At 34.9% G+C, this 21,130-nt stretch overlaps 1 protein-coding gene across 6 annotated transcripts in view; it reads right to left on the bottom strand.

Moving 5' to 3' along the window:
• Positions 1 to 21,130, bottom strand: part of nahoda (DOMON-like domain-containing protein nahoda) — a 142,612-nt gene that overhangs the window by 60,393 nt on the left and 61,089 nt on the right. For all 6 annotated transcript variants that reach the window (XR_012408368.1, XR_012408369.1, XM_073954870.1 and 3 more), the window contains one exon: positions 16,759 to 17,378. Coding sequence is in view for 4 of the 6 variants with exons in the window: in XM_073954870.1 (XP_073810971.1) it covers positions 16,759 to 17,011 (253 nt within the window). In the remaining 2 variants the exon portion in view is untranslated. The remainder of the gene's footprint in view (positions 1 to 16,758; positions 17,379 to 21,130) is intronic.

The following is a 21,130-nucleotide window of genomic DNA, read 5'->3' as shown; positions in this document are numbered from 1 at the left end:
GAACTATGGGTCTATCTCGTTTCCTTTTGTATGTTACATACAAATGCACAAAGACATAATACCCCTTACCACAAGGTGGTGTAGGGTATAAAAGCGGGGTTAGCCCGGTTAAGCGGTTTTAAAAATTATAATAATCGAAAGTCGGTTTTTGTTAATATTGAAAATGTCGGTTAATTGAAAACCGTTTTGTTGAGAAAAACCTGTGTTTGGACACCCTAAGCGAGATAGGTTGGTCTGTGGTAAGCCATGTGACCCCAGTGCCAGAATACAGACCTGAGAACCGCAACAGGGTGCCTCTTCATGTTTTCGGTGGACCGATAGACTAAGATTTTGCCATCGCATATCCTATGATTACTGTCCTCGTGGCAGCGAAAGAACAACAGCTGTCTAGGCAAGCGAGACTTGATTTGGCGCAAGTGAGATCCGGTTATTGTAGCCGCCTGTTCTGATGACATAACGCAGAACGTCTGTCCGCCCCATCATGCAATACCAGTACGCATGCGCTGCACTTTTCAACTGCCTAGCCAAACCTACTGTCATTATGGACTAATCCTATTCAGGTGGCGCCTTTTCTGAACATGGAGTTGGAAGCAAAGCCGAATCAATAAAATAAAGACGTGTACGTACATACAGTAGCTGTTACAGCAACAACAACAGAATAACAGTTTAAGCCATGGTCTTTGATTGTATTAAAATCTGATTTTATTTAAAGAATTTTGGCACCATAAGAATTCTGTTATTTCAGAAAAATCGGATCGGAATCGGATCCCAAAACCCCAATATAATCATTACTCTAAATCTCACTTCCATCAGGAAATATCAAAAATTAATCAATACATTTTGCAAAATATGTGAACTCCTCAAAGTCGTGGCGGAAGAGTCTCAGCGCTGTCCTAAAAATGTAACACGCCAACGAACATGTGTAATACTCAAAAATTGTACATATTACGTAAATTTCACACTTTTTATGGCCACTGCTATCATGGTATGTATTTTCTTTATACTGTACAACAACAACAACTAAAACAACAGTTATGGATTGAAAGATGTAGCCAAGAAGACAGGATATTTATTGTTGAGAAGCGACAACTCAACATATGGGATGCTGTAACATCGTAGACAAGTTTTCTCATTAGGTGGTTCGCTGGTTGGTTGGATGGTTGCATATGCCCGACCATAGGCATGAGGTATGGGCACAAGTGAAAGTTTTTCACTTGTTGTACGGTATCGTCATCGACACAACATAACTTCATTGAAATCTTAACAAATAAAGGTATCCTCTTTTTTCCACTGGACAGTGTCTAGGAAAATAAAATATTGGCAGTGCTGGTCAGCCGTGGAGCAATCGCCCCAAAGACATGTTTTGCAACTACTGTTTTTTGCCTAATATTGATGTTGAATGCGTTCGTCAATGGAACATAACGAACGCACACAACACAAAAAAGAAAACTCAAAACATGGCACATTGCCTTGTAAATGAAATTTCACAAAACTGCAATATGTTGCGCACACGTTCCATTCCATGCTGCTACATGTTGCAGCTAGCTAAGCAATGCGGTTTGACCACATCACTCACCATTACCATTGGGAGTACATTATGCAGCAACATCATCTCTTGTAATGTCTAGATATTTATGGCTATGACACGCCTTCAGGTTGACGTCGTTGGACAAGTACCGTCCATCCGCCGTTGTGCATGCCAATATCAAACCAAGTGTTATAATGAAAATATGATGTATCCAATAAAATAATACCTGCGACTTAGAGTTGTCGAGTTTAGATATTTTATTTGGGATAATGTGGAATAATAATCGCGGCATGGAGATGTTCAGTAAATAGAGTATGTTAATCAATTCCCCAAACGACATCCCTATTGTCGATTGAGGAACTTACGAACAAAAACAAAATACCCCAGATTGGTAAAATAATTATTTTCAGTTATCTTTTTTGCCTGCCTCGCATATGAAGAAGTGGGTTAAATGGGCAGGTAAACTTGTGCATAACTCAAAGTTGAAATTAAAGTCGTTTTATTTTGTGTGTTTTTTTATTGAAACAGGGTAGGTAATCTGTCACGTACTTGCTGCTGCTGATGCTGGATGCTGCCAAATAAAAATAAAGAGTTACTCGGAAATAGGAAGATAAACAAGTTTTAATTACTTAACCGTAACAAAAATTAATGCAAAATTAAAAATTTCAAGATGATTTTGGATATTAAGGAAATCAAATGATAACTAAACTGGCTGTTGGCTTCAATGATAGTTTTTATATCCCACACCGCTTTATGGGGAGGATATTATAAAGTGGTTTTGGAACATAAGTATGTAACTCATCGAAATAATGGTCGATGGGTGACTCACCTTTGTAATGCTTTCATTGTCAGGGATATGTTTTGCACAGATATCCGCCACAGAAATAAAATTCCACAAATTTTAAATTGGGATAGCTGAGTGCCTTTTTCTATACATCTAGTATTTGACTATTTTGGTAACACAATTGAGACGAAGTTGAAGCTCAGAAGGTCTCCTTCAATATTGGTCACTTTTCTTGAAATGCCAATAACCGAAGCTGGGATAGTCGTCATTACAATTAAAACAAAAACATGGAAAAGTGGTCATTGCGAAAGTGATATTTTCAGTGTGGGCTCCCACCCTTCTATAGTAGACTGACTTTGTTTACTTGTTCTGTGTATTTAGAGGTGTGTTCAGTTTTGGCTTGGAGTAAGTGTAAATGTCCCTCTAGTGAAATGAGCATAGAACCATTCGCGTTTTCATAAAATGTTTCGAAAACAAGTAAAAAAGTATCAGTCGGCTTGGCCGAACAGGGATATACCCTCAGCCTAACTCTCAATACTTCTACAGTCTATACAATACGATATACAACGTTTGGATAAAATTGGTTTTTCCCTTCGAGGGTTATCTTACCTACTACCCAGTTGAGTTGGTGCCGCCAGCCTTTTTTGGAGCTTTTGGACCATTATCTCAAGAAGTAAGGACTTGTCCCCGAAAAAATATGTACCTTCGTAATGGGGAAAGCGAATACAATTTCTTACAACAAAAATCAAAGCAAGTTGCTACAACATTAATCGAAGCGATTCGAAATCAGGCTCTAAACTGAACTTTTTCGAAATTTTGTGTGGGAGGTACCCGAAGGAGTGGTCCGATTAAGTCCATCTTCGAACTTAAACTAAGTTTGGACAAAATATTACGAAGGCCAAACTTTGGACGAATCAGTTGATCCGTTCGAGAGTTATCGTGCACTCCAGCCAGTCAGACAGACGCACGGGCATGGCTAAATCAACTCAAAATTGTCTGAAACGGATTTGGTCCAAACATACTTGTAGTCTAAAACCATTATTTCGATGAAGCACATTTATACCCTTAGCAAAAATGCTGAGGGTATAAAAACTACCAATCTTTTTAGTCTTTACTTTTGATAATTTGTTGTATGTATCAAAGGGTTTTTGGAAATTTGAAATATAAGTGTACAAAAAGTACTGAAATGTACGAAATTTGGTACCATTTCCTAGTTTGTGAACGGATAAAGCTTAAAGGTTGAAATTTGGAGTGAGAATCAAGGTTGACAAGTACGGTTGACATAAGGCGATGGTTTTGGGAAGGTGTAGAATGTGTACGAAAAGTACTAATTGGTACAATTTTGATTTGGGAATTCGTACTAATGTGTACTAAATGGTCATAAATTGGCACATTTTGGATTTGGGTGAACAGATAGCGCTGGAATCCTGAAGTTTGATACAAAATGTAAGATTCATATTCATGGAGGTCTTTTTGGAAAATCATATGTACTTATGTATGTGTGCGAATAGCGCTAAATGGAACTAAATTTGGAACCTTTTGTTATTTGCTAGAATATAAACTGGAATTGTGAATTTTAGTATTTGTATCACTGTCGGTAAAGATGAGATTGCCGAAATTAGTGCTTATGTTTAGGAAAAGTACACAAATGTTATTAAATTTGATATTGGGTGTATTGATTCTGAATTTTACGAAAATGTTCAGTGTTGGTGTTTAAGGTTGAGATATGGACGTGGTTTTGGAAATATGTAAGTGCCATAAATGTATGAAAATTACTTATGGGTACTTTACACTATATGTTTTTTTACATATGGGTTGTCACTTTTCATATACAAAATGTATATGCAAAGTGACAGTACATATGTAAAATAACATATCGTGTAAAGTACCCATTAGATGGTGCTCAATTTGCTTTTGGTTGTAGGGATAGAGCAGGTCTTAGAGTCACTGTTGGTCTGTGCAATTGAGGTAGGCATGTAGTTTTGCAAATACTTACTATGAAACAAATTGTTGTTGTGTAAAGGGGTTGAGATTAAATTTTGAAATTCGGTGTGGGTCTTTAGCAAACGGGTAAAACAATGCAATTTAAAATATGGGTCGCTGTTGATGTGTGGGACTTATATATTGCCGATTAAAGTACTTACATGAAATTAAATATCAATTAAACAAGTAAGAAAGTATCAGTCAGACGAAGTATACCCTCAGTCTCTGACCAAAAAATTAAGCAAACACAATAATTATGCCGTATACAAAATATATTGGTTTTATATCATGAGTTTACTTCAAATTACGAGGAATCTGTAGGTGCCGTAAAGTGGGCCGGTATGATCTATCTGCGATTTTAAACTATGTTTGGACAAAATAATATATCGTCAACTGAAATGCCCAAAGACATAACACTCAACGTAACCCTTTGAGGGTTACGTCTTTGGGCATTTCAGGTGACGATATATTTAATTGCTCCACAAGCATCCCAGAAGGCACTCATTTCAATGAGTGCACCCCGATTCATATTAGCTCAATGATATGGGCCTACAGTTTATCGCCGAGTCCGAACGGCGTGTCCTAAGACACCTCTTGTAGAGAAATTTTACATGAAATACTCATAAAATGTCGCCAAAATTTGTGTTCGAGAGTTATTGCCATCACCAGCCAGGCGGAAAGGAATCCTCATTCGAAGTTGCGGGCACTTTGCTATTATTTTATAGTTTTTGCCGCCAACGAAATATTGTTTTTAAGAAAGTGTCTTGATTTTTGAAAACTAATGAACTACTGATCGTCGTATATTTTTGAGGGGTTTTTTTTCGATTTCAGATATTTTGACGTTTTAGTTACATTTTCAGACCAAGTTAGCTATAAATTGGCATTTATCGCACAATTACAGGTAGTTTTAAATTTCCATCTAAATTTTCCGTCTAAATTGGGTGTAATTTAACATTAAATATTCGTTGTGATGTAGTTTGGCATTTAGGGTTCATAGTGGTTAAAAAAACTTCTACATCAAAAATAGTGTACATACATACATCCACGTTGTGGTATGGAACCATATCACGTTACCGCCACATCTCAGGTATTTTCAAGTTTTTAGCAGAATGAGTAAACTTAGGAATTTGGGTGCCACCGCACTATGTCGCGAGTTCATATTAACTGTGGCCAATAATAGAAGGAGTTGATGTAGATGCATCAATTTTGGTACACGTACCTATTATTGACTTACAATCTCCAGGGCAAAAAACTGCGATGGTCGGTCTACGTTTTGCTATAGCCCCCCATAGAACCGTACCTCCCTATTTTTAGTATTTCGAAAGTTTTAGTCATGATGACCAACCGAAATTATCGAAATTTGGTGGTTAGTCTTCAGCAGAGGTATGAAACATTCTAACTGAAAATTTTGGGTGTAGGTCCACGTTTTGATATAGCCCCCATAGAACGGTACCTCACGATTATCGATATTTTAAAGATTTTAACCTCATTATTACACCGAAATTACTGAAATTTGGTATTTAGTCTTGGTTGGGGGCATACAACTTCACCTTGAAATTTCTCTGCATAGGTCTACGTCTTCGTATAGCCCCCATAGAACGGTACCACCCGATTTTCAGTATTTTGGAGGTTTTAGCCTGATTATCACACCGAAATGGCTGAAAATTGGTATTAAGTCTTCGTTGGGGGCTTATAACTTTCCACCAGAAATCTGTCAGTATAGGTCCTCGTCTTCCTATAGCCCCATAGAATGGTGCATCCCCATTATCGGTATTTTGAATGTTGTGGCCTATGACTGAAATTTGGCGTTCAGTCTTCATATGACCGATTAATGGTTAAAAACGATCCATTTTTTTAAGAAATCGAATGTTGACTTTCGCTATTCATCATTTTTTTTAAAAAGAGATTATTACGTGCTTAATAAGCCGCCAAAAATATATGAAGATCGATTCATTCGTTTTCGCGCTATAGCCAACACCGCAAAGCGCTTTGTTAAAATAGGGGGTAAGCCCTGAGTGAGGTGGTCGCTGAAAAAGAGAAATAACATGTTCGTCTGCAAATCTCTGCATCTGGAACCTTTATATGTTTGAAGCACTCACTTTTCACAACTCAAACAACAAATATTATCGATATACACTTTTATACAATTTTTCCCAATCCACTAATTTTAAAATTTGGTTCACAAAATCGATGTACTAAGTACCACAGACTTGGGTAGCTGTGAACACCATATGATCACTATTTACTTCAAAAAAAAAATCCATGTTACTTACATCCAAAGCAACTTTAAAAACTTATTTTAAAAGATAAATTACTTTAGATATTAAAATAATACAAGTTATTATTTTTAGTAAAATAAGGACAAAAATACATATTTCCAACAATTATCGGATTTGAACCTTCCTTCCCATGGACAAAACTAATTGACAAATCAATACCATAATTCAAATTCCTTCAAATTGAAATGTTTACTATAAATTTGTGCTCCGAAGTACTTGATTTTGACCATTTTTGGCCACGGTCGTGACACTGTGCACCGTGGTGCAGTGGTATGCACACCCGCCTTGCACACTGAAGGTCAGGTAATGCAAGGCCAGACAACATCAACAATTTTCAACGGAGGCAAAATACCCCTCAGTACTTTTGGCGACATTTCCTGAGTATTTCAGCCACGTAAAACTTTTCTACAAGTCTTAAGACACGCCGTTCGGACTAGGCAATAAACAGTATGAATCGGGGTGCACTCATTGGTATGAGAGAAGTCTCCCTTGTCCCATCTGGGATGTTTGTGGAACAATTATTATAATTATTATTATTAGAAATTTGGGTTCCCAGGGGTCAAAGAACTTTTCCACCTAAAATATTGGACATTGGTACTTTCGTAACAGAAAGAAAACTAATTATTCCATATAAGTTCAGAATATTTCAAGATGGAGAGCCGAACTTAACACTTCTTTACTTGTTTTTATATTAAAAAATATTGCACATTTGTATAAAATTACTACGAAAATATTTTTATTTTGAATAAACTTTAATGTGTACACTAGGGTTATGACTTTTTTGCAATCTCGTATCCCTGTATCATATTTAGACGACTTTTTACATAAGATTAGATAAAATCTCAATTATAGGGCGTCATTCATTCGTACAACAGGAAATAATTTTTTTTAAATATATTTCATTTCATCGTATTTTTTCAAAGTAATTTGTGCGTGACCTTTTTTAATACTTAAATATAATAAACGTTGTTTTAGTCATTAATAGCCAAAACTTCATTCACTCCCGCTACAGCATGAAATCACGTACGTGATTTGTAAAATCGTGAACACTCATATAAAACTGATAAATGACTCACTAAGGCCTTATAAAGGATTATTAACATGAATCAAAAAAGTCCCAAAAATGTTTCACAAATTAGGGGAAATAACACATTAAAACACGATTCGAAAACGACATTTATATACTATCTGAAAAGGATCGAAGATGACTCTAAACTAATGTAGGGGAAGACTCACTCATATGTGATTTGTTTAGAAAAGTCGCAGGAGGTTACGTCTTTCTCCCGACAAAAGTATCTTTTATGATCAGAAAATGTGTTCATATTCCAGATTTTTAATCGCGCAAAAAGACTCATATTTGATTAAAAATTAAAAAAGAAATATGACTGGTATCAGAGATGTCAATGCCAACGTATAAAAGGATTGAGCAATAATGAACGATGTAGACATGACAAGATCATCGTTTTTATAGCGATGTTAATATTTTTCATAATTCACTTTAATGCATGTTTGTCCAAATTATCCAACTCATACTATACGAATTGACCAATTGACACAGATAAAAACTTATTCATTGGTCCATATTTCTTACAAAAATAAACAACAAACAAAACAAATATTTACAACATTATTATTATTATTTTTAAACGTGGCGAATCTTAGCGCCATATGAACGTTGATTTTTCTTCAAATGATTACTATGCAGTGATGCCGTTGCCACATTTATTTGCACAGCAATTTTAATATGGTTTCTAACAACCTTAAGTACATACACTGGTGACTAAAACTAAAGCAACTAAATTGCGTCTTTTGTAAAATGTTACCTAACATTTTTTTTTTTTTTGAAAATGAAAAAGTAATGAAAAATCGAATATAATAAGCAAAGGATCGGAAAGTTTAATTTCGAAAAACAGATGAAGTGTAGATTTTGCAGTTTTGAAATTGATAAATACTAGTCAATTGTGGCTGGAACTGCACTACTTCAGTAATTCAGGAATTTCTGACACTTATTATTCGCAATATAATAATACAATATTCTCATTTTTCTTTGAGGTGTGTGTGCCTGATATAATTTTTATTATATTTAACAATTCATTATACCCTACACCACTATGTGGTAAGGGGTATTAGGTAGGGGTATAAGGTAGTTCCTTCTAGGGGGTATAAGGTAGTTCCTTCTAGGGATATACATAGAATCACTTTCTGAGTCGATTTATGCATGTCCGTCCGTCCGTTCGCAACATACAGGTCGCATTTGTTGACCGATTTCGCTGAAAATTGGGGAATACCATTTTTTTAGCCGTCGGAAGATCAAGTTCGAAGATGGGCTATATCGGTCCAAGTTTTGGTATAGCCCCCATTTAAAGGTACCTCCCGATTTAAGGTATTTTAAGGATCTCAGCCGCATTTGTCGCCCAAACCAGCTGAAACTTTACATTTGAGATAGGTCCACGGTTCGGTATAGTCCCCATATAACGATACCTCCCGATTTAAGGTATTTTAGGGATCTTAGCCACATTTTTTGCCCAAACTAGCTGAAATTTTACATTTGAGGTTCTCAATGGCCGCGAAATTGCTCCACTAAAAATTGTCAAGATAGGTCCACGGTTCGGTATAGTCCCCATATAACGATACCTCCCGATTTAAGGTATTTTAGGGATCTTAGCCACATTTTTTGCTTGAACTAGCTGAAATTTTACATATGTGGTTCCCAGTGGCCACGAAATTTCGCCACTTAAATTGAGCCAAATTATATCGAAATCGGTTCAGATTTGGATATAGCTCCCATATATATGTTCGCCCGATTTCACGTATTTGCTGCACCAAACACGCTGTATACGTCCGATTTTGATGAAATTTGGAATGTTTGACTGAATTCGGTCTAGAAATAAGTGTGCCAAATTATATCGAAATCGGTTCCGATTTGGATATAGCTCCCATATATATTTTCGGCCGATTTCACGTATTTTCTGTACCAAACACGCTATATATTTCCGATTTCGATGAAATTTGGAATGTGTGACCGAATTCAGTCTAGAAATAAATGTGCTAAATTATATCGAAATCGGTTCAGATTTGGATATAGCACCCATATATATTTTCGGCCGATTTCGTGTATTTTCAGCTCCAAACACGATATATAAGTCCGATTTCAATGATATTTGGAATGTGTGACTGAATTCGGTCTGGAAATAAATGTGCCAAATTATATCAAAATCGGTTAAGATCTGGATATAGCTCCGATTTATATTTTACATATTCACAGTGGTGTAGGGTATTATATAGTCGGCCCCCCTCCCCCCCCCCCCCCCCCCCCCGACTTTGATCCTTTCCTTACTGGTTTTTACTCCTGTTTTTACACATGTGGTAAAAGTTCTCGTTCCCTATTTTTTTAGCGAAAAAGAAGCAACTAAATGCAAAAAAAATAGTTTACTTCGTTTTCAAAAAAAAAGAAAATACACGTAGTTTAGTTGCTTTAGTTTTGGCAACAATTGTACATACACACATAGTAACAACAGGCAGGTGTCATATTTCATCGAATATTAATGTTAAGTTTTATTTTTTATTTTTTCAATTAATGTTTTCTTATGTTGCACAATTTTTTTCTGTTTGTTTGTTTACCTACCGCTTGATTATTATGCCGTGCCGCCGTGCCATAGTCGACATTTGACTATGACAAATGTAAATTACAAATGTAGATAAAAAACAACACAAAGTGCAAACAAAGTTATACAATATCTGTTAGGCCTTCATAAATGTTTGTGGAATGTCTACGGCAGAAACTGGCATACGGTTGGTCAAAATTTGCTAATAATACAAACCATAAATGAATCTACTAACCGACAATGGACATTCAACAACACACCGAGTCGAGGCATTTTGAGTGTTAAAATAATTAACAAATAAACTAAAAATTTCAACAAATTTAGTTGCGAATTTCACTTTGTAATAACAAGAAGAATAATATTAGTGGCAATAATAATTTTAGCCAATATTTTGATGAGCAGCAATCAAATAAAACTTTCATAATGTTAGCGTTTTTCAACACGAGCAATTATGACAGTAATAAGGAATTGCCGTTTTAACCATACACAACAACAGTAGAGACTGTACAGTGTACACAGACTTATAGATCGAAAGGAAAAGTTTTATTCGGAGAAATGTATTATTTTGTTCACACCTCCGAGAACTTTAACATCGACACTTGTTACGTATATTAAAAAAAAAACATTCCGCTTCATAATGTACTACTGAAGTTAACATCATGACGAGAATTCGTGGTGACATCCGAAACTCTAGTACAGTATAGTTGAAAAAAAGCCACAGAAAACCAGAAGGATAAAAACAGCAAAAGTACGGGTGTGTTAGTATTGTAATAATTAGACAGCGGAATTTTATGCAACCCCTATTTTTGGTCCGAATTATTTCAAATTTTGGGACTGGGTATATTTTTGGCTTCTGATTAAATTGTAATCGAAACATATGACATATGCAAAATTATGCAACATGCATACATTTTGCATATACAAAAATTTTACATATTTTACATATTTTCTTATGCAACAAATATTTCAATAATAGGAACAAATCCGGAGGTACCGTTCTATGGGGGCTATATAAAGACGTGGACCTATATGGAGAAAATTCAGGTGGGAAGTTTTATACCCCCAAGGAACACTTAATACCAAATTTCGGCTATTTCGGGGCGATATTGAGGCTACAAATTTCAAAATGCCGAAAATCGAGAGGTACCGTTCTGTGGGGGCTATATGAAGACGTGGACCTATACTGACAAATTTCAGGTGGAAAGTTTTATACTCCCAACGAAGACTTTATACAAAATGTCAGCCATTTAAGTGTGATGTTGAGGCCACAACCTTCAAAATATCGGAAATCGGGAGGTACCATTCTATGGGGGCTATATGAAGACGTGGACCCATGCCGACAAATTTCAGGTGTAAAGTTGCATACCCCTAACGAAGACCTAATACCACATTTCAGCCATTTCGTTGGGATTTTAGACCACAAATCCTTGTAAATATTTTTGCATATGGTTTTGCATATGCTCATTTTATGCAAATATGTAAAAATATGTCAAAATATGCACGATATGCAAAAATTTCTGGGCCTAATTCGTTTTATTTTGTGATAAAACGAGTTTCTGTTTAATACGATTTTCAATACGACCATCCTAACCATATATGCATTTGCCTAGGATTCCGCTGTCTAGTAATAATGCATTTATAGGTAATATCTTTCAACAAAAAGTTTGGCTTCGACAATGTACCGTTATAATTTTTTTTAATTTTCTTTCAAAAAGCCCAAAATTTGTTCGGTTTAAAGAGTTTCATCTGAATAACACATTCTTTAATAACTTGAGTAAAAATGCAAATTTTGCATGCTACTGTTACGATTCTTTAAAATTGGAATAAATAAAAGCTATTTCATGTTTAAAACGCTTAAATTAGTCGAACTATGACTTTAATACCGGGGAGATAAGACCTTATGAAAGCAGTGGACTTTAATTGTCTATAATACGTTAAAAATTTGGCATAAATTGACAGTTTTTTCTTAGTTTTATAAAAAACTAAAGAAAAACGAAGGAATGAAGAGATGTTGCAAAATAAGACCATGTAGTTCATTGTGCCCATTCTATTAGAGTTCTGAAATAGAAGTTGTAGAAAAAAAACCCGGGACCCAACGTATATATTAAATACCATATTTTTGGATTGACTCTGTAACTTGGTCTCCATCATTGGATACCATAAGCTTATAAACGTGATATTTCCATAACCTCAGCAAGCCATCTGATTAGCCACCATTTTGATGTTTTAATCTTTGGGTGCCACCGTGGTGCAATGGTATGCACACCCGCCTTGCACAATAAAGGTCGTGCGATCGATTCCCCGGCCAGGCAACGTCAAAAATTTCAACGGTGTCAAAATACCCCTCAGCAACGTCGGTGACATTTCCTGAGTATTTAAGCCGTGTAAAACTTCTCTACAAGTGGTGGACACGCCGTTCGGACTCGGCAATAAACAGTAGGTCCCTTATCATTGAGCTAATATGAATCGGGGTGCACTCATTGGTATGAGAGAAGTCTCCCTTGTCCCGTATGGGATGTTTGTGGAACAATTATATATATAATCTTTGGTAGAATTCTCGGAACTCATTTCTTCATTCCTCTTTTATCATGTGGAAAAGTGTGTTTTTCTCCACTGTTTTCTTCCAATATACTTATGTATCTGCACCACAATATTATCGATTTGGTTTCTTGTGCGTTGATTTGGTGAGATAAATATAGCCTTGTGGCGTTTAATGAGGTGATGTTTTTTGCATCACGTCTATCGTCTCATTTCTTTAATGAATGTTGCTCTGGAGCCCAGAATTAAAAATGTACATTTTATCATTAACGGCGTTTGTATTAGAGCATTTTGCCGGGTTAACCTACTTTATGAGGATCTATTTGACGTGTGCGCTATGGAATTGACATTTGAATCCAGTGGGTTTATGAAATCCGGCTAAATGCAAACGGGGTATTATCTAAAGAATAAGTTTTTCTGTTTTCATCAAAAACATTTCCAATGCTGCCTTGTTGTTGTAAAAGTATATGATATGCTTGTAAGTTTTTCTGTTTATTTGGAACTGGGTCTCTCTCCAGTTCTGGGAACGTGCCTGCTTCGATGGGTTGTAACCAGAAAGCTATTGGAGTTAGTTGAGTAGGTTTGGCAGGATTGTTGGAAAGGCGCATTTTGAGCCAAAACTACTCTGGTTTGTCATGGCAGCTGACGCTCCTAATGCCTATAATATAGCCATATGTTTTTCACATGTATGACATCAGCTGGTCTGTATATTAGTATACCCAAAATGACCACATACATGTGAAAAAGCATATGGTGTAATGTAGCTATTAGCTGCGATAGTGGGGGATTGTTCCCGAGGACCGCATTTACACGATAGTTGTTTATGGCATCAGCGACTGCATCTGTGCGAGTACTTTTGTAATATGTACTATTTTCTGTAAAATGCCAACTAAGTAAGTGAGTGATAGGCTTGTTGTTCTAGATGTTCTCTCTTGTAACGCTGGTGATTAGGATGGCTCTCAGACCCAAGTACTTAAGTTTTGACAGGGTTATATACGTATTTCTTGTCCTCATTGCACTCATATTAGCGGACCACACTGATGCCGCATAGCTTACCACAGACCGACCTATCACGTTACGACCGAAGGAACTTGTTGCTTGTCGCAGATAGTTGTGGCATGCGCGTACGATGAGAACATGCTGTCGAATGTGGCCCCTAGAATCTTAGGGTAGCTAGTGGTCGGAATTCTGTTGTCATCGACCATGACATTCAACTCAGTGCTCACCCCTGAAGTACATGAGGTGAACAGAGTGGCCTCCACTAAGGATATTTGCAAATTCCTGAAGTAGATTGGTGGCGTATGTTTGCATATTTCCCGCAAGGAAAAAGGTGGTAAGATCGATCAAATATGAGTTCAAACTTTCACAAATGACATCACTGATCGTACAAGTAGAGGTTCAAAAGGAGATAACACCCCACCTTGGGGAACACCCTGTTTCACTCTACGTTGCTTGGATTTCTTGTGTTTGAATTCCATGTACGCATAGCGTCCACACAATATCGATTAAGCAACGTTTCAAACTTGGCGGGAAGATTGTCTGCTTACTGTCCTCAAACAGCGTGGAGTGCTTCACAGTATCAAAGACATTTGATAAGTCGAGCGCCACCATCACTGTTCTTTCACACGGCTTGTGCTAATATGTGTGAAGATGGCGTACAGTCCTGTTGTATTGCAATGCTGCTTGCGGAACCCATGCTGATGATCGGCAAATGGATAGCTACTTCTGACACCCTCCTACAGTTCATGGTGTACGGCATGTATATCGACTTGTAGAGAACACGCACTGTATGCGTTTGTCTACCTAGACCTTGTAACAAACGTAGTGGTTGCAATTTTTATCGGATGATCATAAAATTTATTCTGAAGGAGGGAGTCTCATACTAAAAGAAGCCTAATCATTTTGTGTGGATCAAAATTGACAAAAAATAAACATCATCTCCCCTTCTATAATGTGGAGTCCGAAATAAAAGACAGCTGATGTAGAGCTGTTGTGTTGGTTAGCCCATGTTATAAGAATGAGCGATGATGAACCCGCTAAAAAGACGTATAAATAGGGGCCGCATGGCGGTACAACTAAACAATTGGTAGACGATATCGAAAAGTGCGGTGTTCCAAATTGGAGAATGTTAGAGCGGAATGTTAATTTTTCTTAGTTCGGCTTATAGGACAAATCATTGTATCGGGCCAACTAAGTAAATCCTAGCTCTACACCAAAATTTTACTTTGTGGGAAGTTTTTATAACCTACAGCACACTGTGGTAACGGTTATTAAGTCTTTGTGCAGTTGTATGTGACATGCATAAGGAAACGAGAAAACGGGATAGACCCATAGTTCCTTTTGTGGATATCTCTCTCAGTCAAAGCTCCGTCCGTCTGTCCATATATTTTAGTAATCACAGTACAGGTTGTTTTTGGTGAGAATCGGTTCAGATATAGCTCCCATATACATATATTTTCGGCTGATTTCTTGTATTTGCTGCACCAAGCACGCTATGTCCGTTCAATTTCGATGAAATTTTGAATTTGTGATGGAATTAGGTCTAGAAACAAGTTTACCAAAATTATATTGAAATCGGTCGAGATTTGGATATAGCCCACGTATATTTTCGTCCAAACGCGCTATATCTATAAAATGTTGACTATATCTGCAAAATGTTTGGGCTAGATAAATGTTTGCCAAATTATATTGAAAACTGATCAGATTTCGAGATATGTAGCCCCCATATATGTATGTACATTTGCACCCGATTTCATGTATTGGATAGCCATTTCAAAGAAATTTGGCAAATGTGTATATTTGTATGCCAATTTTGACCGGAAAGTCCTAAAGCAGAATTCATTAAGCAGGTTTGTAATATGAAGACCTATAAATTACACATACAATGGATGCGAGAGTAATTATGTTATTATCTTTTGTATATAAACCAATTTCTTATTACATTGACACACTTTCTTTGCTTGGCCAATAAATACAAGTATTAATCATAAATTTGTTCAATCGTATCAATGTTTGGCCTGAGAGTATCTTAAATTGTTTATATCAAAAATTAAAATATAAAGTCTGAAACTAAATTGGCAAAGTGTTAAATTCTTATAAATAAGAAAGCTACAGCAATTTGTGGACTTATTAATAACAATATTTATTAAAAACAAGTTCTAGGGTAGAACTTTCATATTCAAATAAAATAAATGTCCAATTAAGCAATTAAGAAAATTATTTAAGTTTGGTCATTAATAAATCCAGACTAACAAATTCGCTAAACCATTAGAATTCTATTTTTCTCTCATTTTGTGCACAGTTCTCAAAAGTATTCAATCCACGCCATATTTATTGGTTACGTATTTTGGTTATGAAATTTAATTTGTGAGTTGAAGGTCATCTGACCCAGTTTTGTTGTTTTCTGCAGACTGCATTAACAACACCAGCAACAACAAGTTATTTGGTTTAAATGAAACTTTGTTAACGGTAACAAGGCACTGTCGTCTATGGGAACATTTAAATGCTTTATGAATAGCTATGTAACTCTGCTGGTTATTGGTAGGTTACTGTTATACTTTTGTTGGTCTGATCATATCGAAAACAAACAAAGAGAGACCGCTAAATTTCCCACGATTTATACATAAATGCAGAGATACAAAACAAAGTAAGAAAATGAAGAAGAAGAAGAAGAAGAAGGAACTGTTTCTTAGACGCAGTGCATTGGGGTTTTGATGTTTTTGTTTTGCATTGCAAACAACACTAGTGGGGGTACGAGGTGAAATAATATTTAGTTATTATATAACATTATTAACCAAAATGAGTTCAACTACTGAAAACTAGAAATCTGTTCGAAAAATCCAACCAATAACAAAATATAACATGTAATAACAACAGAAACAAAATTCCTCACAATTCCCTAACACACATCCCCGCCTGTTTTCTAAGATAATCCAATACAGTAAGAATTTTCATATTTCAAATTAAATTCCTGAGGAAATCATTAAAAACAAATAACAAATGGTATTGAAATGCCAAACATAATATACATGGATTACTTACCTTTCGGCATACCGCATGGTCCTTTGGTTCGCGAGTTATCCAAAAAATCTAAATCGTATTTTCGTGCAGGTGGATATGTTAGCGCCACATGTGCCGAGGTAATGTGCATTAGACAACAGAGGTATACGCTGCAAATGGCCAAAATTGTTAGCCAATTTTGTGGAGATTTTCGTGGTTTTTGTTGAAGGCGTAATAAATGGTGGTGTGGCGGCCACAACTGTGGATCTAGGTGCTGATCGTTATTTGTAGCCATTTTTTTGTTTTGGTATTTCAAAATCTAGTTTGCCGTTGTTGCACCAATGAGATTTGTGTGTCAGTGTGTTAAACTACTTAAACAATTTTTTATTATTTGGTAAAAATTTCTTTTCTTAGTGAAACTTATCTATTTTTTTAAATTGATTTGTGCAATTTTCTTAATTTATATTTATTTGCAATAACTAATAAAATTGCAATTTACTGAATTGAATTTCTTTTGGTTTTCTTTCTATAATTTAATATTTAATAATCACATGTCAGAAATATTTTTATATTTCGATCAATTATTTACACGTTTTGTTGCACTTTCTTGTTGGAAAACTAGGTTATTGGATTTCTGCAATGTAGACACTTTGGTATTTGACCTGCAACGAAAATAAATGGTGAAAACGTTGTTAATAAAATGAAAAATATTTGTATATGTAAGTATTTACATTTATTTAGTTATTTACTTATTTATTTATTTATTTATTTATTTATTTATTTATTTATTTATTTATTTATTTATTTATTTATTTATTTATTTATTTATTTATTTATTTATTTATTTATTTATTTATTTATTTATTTATTTATTTATTTATTTATTTATTTATTTATTTATTTATTTATTTATTTATTTATTTATTTATTTATTTATTTATTTATTTATTTATTTATTTATTTATTTATTTATTTATTTATTTATTTATTTATTTATTTATTTATTTATTTATTTATTTATTTATTTATTTATTTATTTATTTATTTATTTATTTATTTATTTATTTATTTATTTATTTATTTATTAATTAAAAAATTAATTAATTACTTTTGTTTATTTATTTATTTATTTATTTATTTATTTATTTATTTATTTATTTATTTCTTTATTTCTTTATTTATTTACTTTATTTATTTATTTTGTCGATGAAAAAAAAATTATGCAAAATTAATTCGTTGTGAGCAAAAATGTTTCCCACTTTTTGAACCGGCGCCGAAGAATTGTCTTGGCAAACGTAAAATAATTCGAAGCGCTGAATGTGATTTGAATGAAATTGGCTTACACGCCAAAAACAAAATAACCTGGTTCGGAGTTATAGGTTGATTTAGTTCATGAATATGTGACAGCTGAGAATAATATATCCTCAAGTTTGGAAAGGACGACATCAGGCCATACCTTTTGAAAGGAACGATTTACCCTCGAAACATACAACTTTGCAACATTTTTTTCTATTGCAAAGTTGTATGTTGCAAAAGCTCGAAAATATATTGAAATTTTTCATTAGGCAATTTACTATTCTGGCAGACATAGTAGCTGACCAAGCCTAGAAAAGTAGTTCCAATTGTTTTGGTAAAAAAGTTTTGGTAAATATTTAAATGCTTTCCTAAAAAAATAATATAAAATACGAAATTGTTTTCTACCAGGATTCATATCAATATCGCTAACATTAACGCTGAGCGATATTTTTGCCATCGTTGAAAATGCGATGTTTCCTCATCTGGAAGTCGAACCGGGACATAAAGTGTACAAGCCGGGAGTGCTTACCATTGCTAATTACGCCACATACATATATCCAACAAAATGAAGTCCTACGCCTTATTTACATTAGGAATAAATGAATCCGATGATATTATTGGTGAAGGGTACATTGAATTATGTTCTCATATTTAAAATAGTCAAAATCTTAATATACGGTATATCTTTTAGATTATAATTTTTGGTAAACTTGTGCATTTAATTTATTTAGAAATTCGTCTATGTTAAATACAATAATTTTTATACCCTACTAGCGGACCCGGCGAACTTCGTCTCGCTATTAAGGAATAAAATTTCATACAAAAACTAAATTTTCGATTTTTCCAAATTTCCGACTTTTCCAGAGAGATTTTCCAAAATTTTCTTCCGTAAAGACCTTCTCCTCGAAAATACGAATAACTGGCAAAAATTTTACAGAAATCGGCCTAGCCGTTCTCATTTTATGAATTACTATACATTTTTTACACCATTTTTATATATATAGATACCACAATGTGGAAAAGGGTATTATAAGTTTGTTTTGGTAAAAATTCATGTAACACCGCGAAATATTCGTCGGAGACCTCCAATGTGGTATACCAATCTTCATATCTCGACGAGATAAAGCGATTTTGAGATGTGTGTCCGTCCGTCCGTCCGTCTGTCCATTATATTTTGTAAACACGCTCCAGGCCGCAATTATGGACCGATCGTCACGATGGAGGTCGGGTTTAGATCAGAATAGATTCCTATTCTTATTGGTGATGATCGTGAAATATTTAGCGGGTGAAATGGACCAAAAACACAATATTTATCCAATTTTCTAGCGGCTCTGTAGGTCTCAAAAATAGTCCGATCAACGCGTAATTTTAAATAAGGTAAGAGTATATCACAAAGTAGAAGCTTGCAATTTGAGATGGCGATCGGATAATATTTAGAGGGTTAAATGGACCAAAACTTTTGTGTGAAAATTCCTGGAAGTGACATTCCGGACAAGTGAGATATACTTGAAATTTGAACGCTTGACCTTTCAATTGATGCCAATTATGTTGGTGTACATGCTAAGATAACAGAGTTACAGCCTAATATATTCCATTATTTGTTTGTAGTGTAATAATAAACTCGCTAGAAATCCCAATTATACATCAATAGTCACGAAAGTTTGCACCGGGTAAGAGTATAGGTCGAAAAAGATGCCTACAATGTTGAATGATGATCTGATATTCTTAAGCGGGTGAAATGGACCATTACTTTTGTATGAAAAATATAAAAATTTTATTTTTGGTCGATATTTTAATTCCTTGAGGACATATATATTACGCTAAGTAGCCTACATATGGAAAAAAACTACTGACCTTTCCTCTGATGTAAATTGCAATAAAGTGTTTGCTAGATAACGGGCCTACTGCCTAATATATAATGGGTTCTGTGTAGAGAACCACATTTTTATCCCATGCTACATATTGTCTCTCCAAAAGTTTATGTAACACCACGAAATATTCGTCCTAGTCCCCTTATTTGGTATGCCAAAATGCATATCTCGACGAGATAACGCGATTTTGCGATGTGTGTCCGTCCATTAAAAATTTTAAACAAGCTTAAGGCCGTAATTATTTACCGATAGTAACGAATTTTTTAAGGAGGTTGGGTTCGGACCGGAATAGAAATGATTAGTTTTTGGTGATGATCGTGAAATGTTCAGGGGATGAAATGGACCAAAAACAAAATTTAAACCAATTTTGTAGCGGCTCTGTAGGTCAAAATAATAACCCGAAAAATTTTAAACAAAGTTTGAGTCTATGATGAAGAAGAAGCGTACAAACCAACGTGAAGATCAGATAATACTTAGCGGGTTAAATGGACTGAAACTTTTGTGTGAAATTGGTAAAAATTTTAACAACGGAAGTAGTAGTACTACCTAAGTGGGTTTCATTACATTTTAGTTTGTGTGAACTAAATTTTCCTTTCCTGCTACAAAAATGTTTTTGTCATGCTAGATAACTTTTTTGTTTTGGTCATAAGTATTATACATTACATCTCTGATATTTGATAATTAAATTTTCACAATCATTGAAAAGAAGTTCCGTGGAGATCGATTGTCCAGGAATAGTGGTATAGGGTATCCCATGGTCGGCTCCGTCCGACTATAGACTTTTCTTACTTGTTATTAAATAAAATCTTAATTAATTCATAATTTAAATACAATATTTTGTGCTTTTCGTAACTACTCGGTAATCCGGACATTCGATAATTCCGGCAAAACGCGTGGTGTGCGGTTTATCGAAATTATACTGTATATAAAATTTATGGAGATCGCTTATCGTGAACCATATTTCCAATTAGAGAACAAATATTAATTATTGTGCCATTTACTATTGGTTACAAATTCAATAAGATACGATAATCAATAATCACATTAGGTTAGAATTTCTTCCTTATATTAACAATGGGGACTCATCTTGAATCGTTGTTGTAGTTGCATATGACGCTGAGTTGGTAGACGCTGACCGAAACACTTTTGGTTTCGGGTCAATACGATACGAAAGAACCCTCTGCCGTGGGCTTGTCTTGAATCGTTCTTAATTATCGCTGCAAATAATTCATCGATCGGTGGATCAA

Source organism: Musca autumnalis, unplaced genomic scaffold (genome assembly GCF_047663935.1).
Source record: "Musca autumnalis isolate F117 unplaced genomic scaffold, ASM4766393v1 scaffold_5, whole genome shotgun sequence".
Taxonomy (NCBI): Eukaryota; Metazoa; Arthropoda; class Insecta; order Diptera; family Muscidae; genus Musca; species Musca autumnalis.
The sequence above is the reverse complement of the archived record's forward strand: the minus strand, read 5'-3'. Positions and strand labels throughout refer to the sequence as shown.